This window comes from Neodiprion fabricii, chromosome 3, assembly GCF_021155785.1.
Source record: "Neodiprion fabricii isolate iyNeoFabr1 chromosome 3, iyNeoFabr1.1, whole genome shotgun sequence".
Lineage (NCBI taxonomy): Eukaryota > Metazoa > Arthropoda > Insecta > Hymenoptera > Diprionidae > Neodiprion > Neodiprion fabricii.
The window spans coordinates 19,507,247-19,517,680 of record NC_060241.1 but is presented as its reverse complement, the minus strand read 5'-3'; the positions used below and the strand labels follow the sequence as shown (position 1 = coordinate 19,517,680).

Here is a 10,434-nt window from a genome sequence, read left to right as displayed (position 1 = left end):
ATAGATGAGTGTATTTTCTCATTTTTATCCTAGCCTTCATTCACACACCAAACAAGGATACCTGTGAGCTGTGGAAAAAAACGGAAGGCAGAAGAAGAAAAAGGGGAGATGACACAGGATCGGTATAAACACGGGCGGTGTCAGCAGCTGGCGAGAGAGCTCTCGGTCGTAAATTGAGTCCCGCCGCTTCGTTGAACAAAAAGAATCACTTTTCGTGTAGCTACATAATCCATCCAATAACGATCAATACACACATTAGGATGAGACTGTGGCTCGTAATATCTAGGGAAGAAAAATCATCCATAAACGTGAAGTCTCGCGCTCGAGAGAGCACGGCGCCGACGCAAGGCGAGCAGTCCTTTCTGACGCTCGCTCTCCACGACGCTTTTACCGTCAGTGTGTGGCAGACACTTCGCGTCGCATGTTCGAGTGTTCGAGCGTTAGATTTTCGTCGAGAAACGCGGTGACACGGCCAAATCCCGACTGCAGCAAACGACGAGGAATCTCGCTTCCCTGCGCCGTTTGGAAATAAACTCCTTGTGTCGAAATAGTGCTCGTGATTGATCGATGATGCATTCCTTTCGCTGTTGTGCGTTCAAGGAGTAATTAACTTCTGGAAAATCGTGAACGCCGGTGGCTCTATTCGTGACGTTCGAACACAGTTGACGGTGATAATAAAATTGCGCAGAATATACTTAGCCGATAAAACCGCGGCTCCAATCGTCTCTGCAACTTCTTATAACATAAAATCGAATATGGATTGTCGGGATGAGTGCAAGTTGAAGTGTTGATATCGGATAGTGGTTTGTGATTTGTGATGCGGTTCTCCGTGCCCGTACGCCTTCCGTTCAATTGGATAAGATTCGTCGATGTAACGGAGTGCTGCCAGTGACTGGGGTGCGAGACGTTTACCCGATCGTTGAACGATGGTTAATGGTGGCAGCGGTGGGATGATATGAAGCCAGTCCAGCGTTAGTCTCGCTCTGAGCCTTGGATAGTGTTACTCACTTCGCTAAACCGTAACGAGTTCGCGAACTGCGTTGAAGGCCTCGAAAATATGAGAGTCCCCCTCGTTTTACTCGGCGGTATTGTCGTCCTGTCAGTTGCGGTCGCGAGAGCCTTGTCCTGCGTCTGTTCGCCGCTGGAATGCGACTCGCTAACGGAAGAGGATTGCCCAGGGGGCCTCACCTGGGATCCTTGCAAGTGCGTTACCCTTCTCTTAACACAGACTCGCCAACTCACAAGTGCATGCCTCGTAACCCCTCGGCCCACTGCAGCATATGCATACCGCACGAGAAGCCGTAAAAAACACGCGGGTCGAGAACAAACAGACAAGTGCAGACTGTTGTTTGGCTTATCTTCAGCCGGTGATCTCTCGGTCTCTTTGCCGCTTATTTTCGCTTTTATTTCAGCAGTTGAAGGTCCTTTTTCCCAACATAGACTGGTTCAAGAAATTCATAAGGTTTTAAAAATTCTCGGTAACGGGAGCATTTCGCATCTCCAAAAGTAGAATGGTTGTTTGCATTTCTTGTGAAGGATATTGACGGCTGTTTAACCGTATAAATTGCATTCCGGATTGACAAAAACTCAAGGGTTTGTACGGTGACGTAGAATTCCAATTTCTCACCAAGGACACTTCGGCACTGGGACCCTGCAGGATCACAAATAAGACGCGACGCGACGGCTCACGGTGCCGCAGCCAACGTCCACGGTCGCTGGATCGGAGTGAAAAATGTTCCCTCGACCTTTAAATGTACTTGAGAATCGCATTAATCCTTTGCTACGATAAATCATGCAGCTTACTTTTCCGTCTGGAAGATGCGGATTATTATACTTTTCCCGAGAGGCAGCCAGTGCCTGTTTCCGGATTAGTCCTGACGGCACGTACGAATGAGAAAAAATGGCTAGATAAAGAAAGGATAAGAACGTTATAACCAAAAAAGAAGAAAAACGCTGACGTGCGATTTCCGAAAATTCAGTATTTATTATATTGTTTGACAGGACTGGTCCGCTTACCCTGAAAATGAATGTTAGAGTCCAGAGATCAAAGTATCGGGTAAAGTGGATCGGAGTATTACCCTGAAAAAATTTGATGCGATAAATCATGGCTCGTCAAAGGCCGGGGTTCAAAAGACTGATCCGTGAACCGAAATTTACAGAAGCTGCGTAATAAGCATCTACGATCACAAATGTTACATATCGGACGCAGATGTGAAACACGATAATACCACCCGAATAGAACTGCCCTTATTTTTATTCACAATCAGTCGCGGCTTTTTCCATAGTGTAATATTCTCCGTTCGATTTTCCTTGATCACGATTACAATCGGATCCCATTTCCCGGGGGAACATTCACTCCAGTTCTCTGACAAAGGAATTTTCTTTCCTCCCCTATTTGAATTTCACACGATCAAAATTGTTCTTTCAATGTGTACACCGCGATTGCACATTGCGAAGCTGAACCACGACGCGTCGTAAATGTTTAAGCAATTTTTGCTCGTTTGACCCAACTCCAACCCTTCACACCGGCTGTTTCGCGGGTAGGGAGAGGCGCCGACATCGATAACCCGAAAATTTCTGCACACGCCAACATGGAGCCCTTATCAATCTACCCCTGCTTTCAGATGCTGCAGAGTTTGTGCTCGCGTCGAGGGTGAACCATGCGGAGGCCTCTTCGGTTTCTCTGGAAGTTGCTCGGAGGGTCTTCAGTGCGTGATCACGACTCTTCTGGACCACGCGCGAGAAGTCGACGAAGGCACCTGTACCAGTGAGTATAATCTTTTCTAGTTTTTCGGTAACAAGAATGGAGGATGAATTTTCCAGAGCGTGAAAGGAATATCCAGAAATTCGATGCTGCACGGAGAAAAGGGTGCATTAAGATTCGCGTTCAGTACGGCAACAGACCGATTTACCGTCACATTGTGACGATTGTTCCGATTCTTTATCGCAATGGTTACTATATAACTGTAGCATATCGTTTTGCAGTCTGCACAGTGTAAAACTGACCCTCATACCGCGACGGCAAATCCAACTGTTGCTATACCGTGTGTGAACTTTTAGTATACCCTCTTCTTCGTGCGATATCCACACGATAAGTTCTTCAAGTTCATCAAAGAGCAAACAGTCGTGGAACAACTATCGTACAACTTATCGCCGCCACAGAATGAATTTCCTTCCTAAGTTTCAATTTGAGTTGTTGTACTTATCTACGAAGTGTGTAAGGCCACCTGTACACTATAGCGCGGAGTAAGACATTTAGCTGACCGTATAACCAGCTTTCGTTATAAGTTACCAAGGTTAACTATTAATACAGCTTATTCAATCAGCGAAGTTGTTGAACTTTGTATAGGGTGTGTAGAATTCGAAACCTCGTAAAGAATAACCCAGTACTTCAATACGCGCGATTGGATACTGTAGTATGGTAGCCGCTTTGTAGCGGTTTACCGTAGAACATTGATTTCCTTTCAAGGTTTTTGCACGCAGTTCGAGTAACTCGTGAATTATACGTCATTATAACTCTGAATTGTGTCGGCTTCAAGTTTAAAGTAAAGAGCCTACGTATCGAGTGACGGAAAGAAGTCAATGACAGAAGGATAAAGAGCGGGAAAATATAACCTGATAGGAGACAAAAACATCAGGGTGCAAAAGCACGGGCAGAGTGTTACTTAAGTCTTACATGTACAAGCGATTAAGGGATGTACTCGGTAGCGCACTTTGATGCTTCGCCATCGTCGTTGTCGGCAATATGGATGTGCGACTGAGCAAGCCACGTAGCAGCAATCCGGTCTGCAGAACTTTCTGCGTCAAGTGTGCGTTGAAGCTTGTCTGCAGTGACTGAGTCAAGAGAAAGAGATAGAGAGAGTGAGAGGTTGTGAGAAAGAGCGACTAGCCTTAGAATTGACAGGAGGTGCAGTAGATACGCATCCACCTATTCGCGAAGCGGTACGTTTTCAAGCACATAACAGAAGCACTAACGATTCAAACTTCTCAAACGTCGTAGGTATCGTCGTGTTGAAGATTCTTGAGATTCGTCGACCGCTCGGCTTATTTCCATCATGAAACTTCGCTACTGTTTTAGGGTAACAACTAACCACGTGCCATTTGATGCGATCTAATTCCACACGGAACATTAGCGGACCTCTCGTTATTGGAAAGTCAGAAAACGTCTGAATGCAAATACAAATGGATGGTTTCGTTTTCCATATTTTTTAATCTCGTAAATGAATTGTACTTAAGTGTCTAAGAAAACTCGGTGGATGGTCAGAAAAACTGTGTTCTCATACCGTGTGACAATTATGTTCCAGAGAAGTGTTTCTACAAGTGTTTATATTCACGGTTCACTGAACTTGTATACAGCAGTGATGAGTGTACATAATACAAACGATTTACATACATTTTACGTATTCGTAATCTTCAAAAACGATACTCTCCGATTGGCATAAATAATTTTAATTCTGACTTTTGTTAATTCAATTTGCGGTTTGAGTTTTGATTTTTTTTTTTTTCGTTCCATTGAAAAACTCTTCATCAACGTTGCTGTGCGCGATAATGATGTTATAACAAAAGTCAAACTGTAAGTGATAGTCAAAGGAAGTCGCCTCTGAAGTTATGGGATTATGAAACTTTTGTCGAAAACTATTGAGTTTTCGGTATACGTTTGTTTACGCTCGAGATACGTAAGGAAAGGGAAATGGTAGAGAAAATTTGAAAGAATGAAATTATTTCCGATTTACTTGTAAAACCTGCCCGGCGCTGCAACAGTATAGAAAAGAGAAGCGGAGGGTTTCGGGTTTCAGAGTTTCAGAGTTTCAGATAGCGACCGCGTACCTCGTACATACACGTATACACAAATCTGCAGACCGAAGAAAGATGATTTGTTTGGGTACAGGGTGGAAAATGTACGATAAATATGATTGCCCTCGTTCCTCACCCTCCAACCCCTTTTCTCTGTATCTCCCTATCCTTCGGCCAGTCTCGTTATTCCGATAAAATGTTTTGCCGATGCACGTATATTCAGGCTATATATATAACATTTACGTTCATATGTACAAAATTTTCTTTCTCGAGTGAGTCAAAGGTGTTTACTACCAATTAGGGAATGGGTTGTGGCTGTAAATACAATTTTGACAAGCTGGGCTTCATTTCCCGTTGGAAATTGGAGGAAATTAGATTCACCATTACGCATGTATCAGGGATGTGTTATCAAGTTTTTTTTCATATGCAAGGCAAAGGATAATGAAACACGGAAAATAAATAAAGACGAGCAATTCTATAAACCGGAAAAATGGATCTCGTGTTGCCTATTGTAAGTGTTTAGGAAATGGACGAAAAGGCCTGAACATCTGGTCCAAATTTTTCGATTCCGAGTTCTGTTTTAGATAATCATGTCGCATGCAATTTGTGAAATATACGTAATAACTGCATGACGATGAAAGACTAAATTAATAAATGAAAACCAGGTCGAGGATTGTAGAAAATTAGGAGTTTCAGATTGAAAACAAACTTCCTTCCTGTAATTGTTCGTATAAAATATATATATAATATATATATTTTTTAATCTCGCCTTTGTCAAAAGACGAACGACGTTGCAAATGGATTCACTCAGCTCTGAAACAAAACAATTATACACGTAATGCACTTCGACTAATATAATTTCTAGGAATTGAACCAGTCCAACCGAAACATCCCTATGCCATTCGCAGTAAAACCCACCATACGTGAGAATTTCTATTCCCCACTGTATGCCGTAAGGCAATTTAGGATTAACCAATTATACGGGTTACATACGCTCATTTGTCAAAATGAGGTAAACGAACGCAGCCCCGTGGAAAAGGGCCGGCATCGCGTCAGTGGTCGTAAACAAGATGGCTGCCGGCTGGCCGACGGGCTGATGCTGCTCTCGTACTCACCTCGCGTTTTCAAATCTTCAATCCGTTGTAATTACTTAGCGACAGTCTCAATAGATCATCTAAAGGTGTTCCTTGACCGTGCCAACGCCTTTTACACGTATCTAAGCACGACCGAGACGAATACAGGTCATGGATTGATCGGATATACGTACAGTTGACCTTTAGTCGTGTTGTGTCGACCCCGTGCATGTTTCCGTTTCACCATGAATTAAACAGCTATGTTGTCGAATATGTTCATGTCAAGCTAGGCATATCTTGATTGTTGGAAGGGATGGATTGTTCCAATTTAAGTTCAACTCTACAAGTTCAACTGATTTTATTTGGCGTGTATTTTAATCACTGCTATGCGGGTTAATTTAATCTACCGCGAAGAGAGAACCTCTGACCAAATATCGTTGCGATTCGAGTTAACAATTACGATCATGCACGAGCACTTTATCGAAGATGCTCAACAGGATCCAAAATTGACCATGAACGATTACCAGTATTTCAGCTAAACTTCGCACAGAGTTTGAACCCGAATACCTATCTTCTTATTTCTATCGGTCATCAGAGTCACAAGATTTTCCGAGATAGTAATTTTCACCGAACTATGAACATCTTTCACGAATTTACCGAGTCTCACCATCCCCGTAGTTGAGTAAGAAATAACAACTTCTGGAGTCAACTTTTCCTTGGCTAATAATTCTCCCCAAATCGTAGCTATATCTATCCGACCACCCTTCGACGTCGTCTATCTCTATACATCAACCCCTACATAAAAGCTATAAAAGTTTCGGCAGTTTGGTTGAAAAAAAAAAAAATAATAATAATCATAATAACAAGGATCATAAACCGGTGAGAGAAAACGGAAAAGCGTAATCCGGGAAGAAAAAAAAATTTCCTCGATTCGACATCTGGAACCAGAAGATGGCTGAGCAAAAAAAAATCTAGTTATCGTGTAGACATGTAATCGGCTTCAGACCGGATGTCATGGTCCAAGATTGTTTGTGATTATTAATCAACTCCATTATAATACCAAACAACAAAGAATTTTGGCAACCTTTGGTTTTCGAGTAAAAGCAAGCTATTGTTCCGAGCCAATTACGTCTCGTTCGAACGCAGAGTGACGTAACTGCCAGACTGTCGGTTTCACTGATTGGCTGGCCGACATGTCGTGACCGTTATATCTTTGACTAGGTCCTATCGAAAACCTATTGTAACTTACTCCTTCAACGTTGCCGGCTAATCAACTTCAGCACTACGTTATCTTTCTTTTTGTTTCTCTCTTTTTCTAATGAAAACAACCTCCAAGGAAACGTAGCAGCTAATACGGCCACACACAACACTTTACAGCAGAGACTTTTCTAGAAAGTGCCAACATCATTCCACACGTCCATTTTCTTTATTTTTTTCTCTTCAACCAACGCAACGTTAGCCGTATTGGAATTGAAAAAATGGACCAAAGTCATTGCCACCATATTGACCTTCGACTTTCTTTTTTGATTTATTCACCCACCAGTATAACTTTATGATACGGCGAGAAAACTTGGATTAATTCGATTTTTCTCAGTTTTCTGCCAGAAAAGGATCGAGGAGCTATACGCCGTTGCGTTGGTGGGCTGGAAAGAGATTATTTTCCACTCCACGTGACTACATATAATCTTAGTCGTCGTACACGTCCCCAGAGTCAGTTTACGTCCGTAAACTTTGAGATCACGTGTCTTCCAAAATGCGTCCGAGGAATTCGAATTTCGTTCAAGGGCTTTAAAACTTTCGGGTAGGTATACACGAGGACTCGAATCACTGGCCCATCGGAAATGCCCTCGAACGAAGTAGCGCAAAGGTGACTTCGGGCTGTGTTTTCATCCCCCTGACTCGCCGGGGGCTGAAATTTGGCCGAGGTAATGCAATGGGCGAACGGAGTCTCGATGATCGTCCGGCAGACGTCAGAGGTATAATAAAAGCGATCATTCTGCGAATGGAGAGGGCTGGAACCGTTTCTCCGACTATTGTCACTGCCCATAACCCTGGCGAGAAACAGAGATTTTCATCCCACTTTACCTCCTTCTGCAGTGGCGCGACTCCACCGTTTCTTGCGATGCGACTGTTTCGAAGAATGGTATTTGAATACCTATTGCCCATACCGTCCCATCGGCAAATCCTTTACACCGTTATTAGTTCGTGCCAAAAATGCAAAGACGAAACGCTGACGACGTTACGAAGTACCGATCGACGAGGGGAATTTTAAACGGTTAGCTATCTCTCCATCGGCAATCTATTGCAATTTCATATTTAAGCGTAAACATCACTGGCTACGATATTCTTTCGAGCTGGTAATCACTCAATAAAACCGTCGTAATCAGCAATACTGTCTGAAATCACCAACGGTCGCGAGGTATGATCAACCGGTAAAGAGGGTGGTCGATTTCGACGTTGACGAACATATCTCCAGATATCAGAATCCTCGTATCTCAGAAGCAAAGAAAAAACGAGCTTAACAGCCTCATTCCATGCACAATTCAGAACAAGAACACTACAACGCATTTTCATTAGACGCAGAAATAAAGAAAAGGCACGGATTATACGAAATCGCAATAGTAAATTCGCGGAATTCGTGCCGTTTCTTTATTTCTGCGCCAAATGAAAATGTGCTGTAGTGTTTTTGTTCGGAATTGTATACAGAACGGGATTGTTAAGCCCCTTTTTGCGTTTGACGTACGTGGATTTTGATATCTGGAGACGGCTACCAACGAACTTCCGTACGCCTTTACACATTTGGCTGCCATTTTGTCAATTTTAAGAATTTTCGAACCATCAACCTCTCTAAATATGTAATCATCCCAAAATTGTATTTGCAAATTTCAAAGGTTGTCTACCCCCTTAATTCTATTACAGTTTACATCTGATCGTCCCGATTACCAATCTTCCAAATGGCAAAACGGTAATACTTTTCACGTCCAATCGCTGTAACATCCTAACATCTCTCATGGCAATGTGCGAAACACGCAATTTTTTCAGTCTATCCGTGTATATTACAATTTTCCGCTCCTGCACGCAACAAAGTCCTTATAGCTGTCGGAGCTGCCGCCCATCCTGATACTTTGTTTCCTTCCGCATTTCTTTATCTCTCCAGTTCGTAAACCCAGAGGAATATATTTACCGGTGACCTCACCCGTCTTCCCATTTTTCCTTCTCTCCGCCCCCGCTCAGTCGCTCTCTCTCTCTCTCTCTCTCTCTCTCTCCTTGCTTCCTTCCAGCCCCTCTGACAACAAAGTAGTAATCGCCTCACAGTTTCCAACGAGACTTTGCCACGTGCGACAATAAGGATAACAGAGTTAAAAGAATTTGAACCTCACTCCTATACTTTCTCCGCGAAACTTTACGCGGGCTTGTTTGCTCAATGAGGCCCAATGAGAGGCGAAATGTCACCCTTTCTTCAACAAATGTTTCGTACGTTGTTCCGTACTCATCGGCAAGTCTCTGACGTTCTGACATGTTTCCATCCTTCGGAATCGGAATTATGATCGGGATTATCGCTGCTCGTTATGTTGATCTGGAAGGTCACAAGTTGGAAACGATGAAGCCTAAACTCGAAATCGTACTTTTCATTGGAAATTGAATGAATGCAATTTTCACCTTCAAACTTTGTAACCTGTCATTGATAATAAGCACGATTCGAAGTGTTTTCGTGAAAAACAGTTTTACCTTTGGAAGTACGACATTCATTTTTTGATCGATTTTCAACAACAGCCGTAAACCAGTTTTCCATGTTTCTTAAATAAAAAAATGATCGACTCAATTTCGTTTCTCTGCGAAAAAATGTCATTTTCTCTTTCTTGCTGTAAGACTGACCCAAAAATCGGATTTTATATTCTGACATATCAGACTCATAGGCCCAAACGATACATTACTCACAATTTTGTTCAGACGTCGGAATGTGTAAAAAATGATTAATCACAATATGCCGTTAGTGTATAGAATGAAAACAGAAACAGGTGAAGTTAGGTTGAACGATGCAGGTTTAGAGACAAGAACAACTGCTGCAGTGCTTTATCCGGATAGACTTGACAATTCTCCGTGGCTACAGGTAGCTCTATATTATACCTCCGTGTAGGTTGAACCCGAGCATTGTCCTTTCTCCATCGACAAAACGTACACATCGTTCCCGTCCCATCTAGAATTCGTTCCACGTATCGTCGGAAACAAGATTAACTTGTCGAATACACTTCCAATGAACTGGCAACAAATTAGAGCGAGGCTAAAATACTGTTTTCTGGGTTCAAAAATCGCGGTATTCTTAAAGCGACTGGCGTCACTTAATTGATCAGGTCATCTGCAAAATTGCACTGGGAAAGAACCATTACGAGGTGAGGGGACGAATTCTGTAGGCCCAGCAGGGCCCAAGCACTGTCTAAATTCAGAGATTTTTGAACATAGAAACAAAAAAGAAAACTACTATGTTTATAAATTTAGTTACTTGTCCTAGAACACTTGCATTTAAAAACTATTCTTATGAAAATTGTACACACATCACGAAACATAA

At 42.6% G+C, this 10,434-nt stretch overlaps 1 protein-coding gene across 2 annotated transcripts in view; it reads left to right on the top strand.

The window, feature by feature from the left end:
• The first annotated feature begins 410 nt into the window (after nt 1–410).
• LOC124177206 (kielin/chordin-like protein) overlaps nt 411–10,434 on the top strand; it is a 185,959-nt gene continuing 175,935 nt past the window's right edge. For both annotated transcript variants that reach the window (XM_046559349.1, XM_046559348.1), the window contains exons 1-2: nt 411–1,203; nt 2,625–2,767. In XM_046559349.1, the coding sequence (XP_046415305.1) occupies nt 1,058–1,203; nt 2,625–2,767 (289 nt within the window). In that variant the 5' untranslated portion in view covers nt 411–1,057. The remainder of the gene's footprint in view (nt 1,204–2,624; nt 2,768–10,434) is intronic.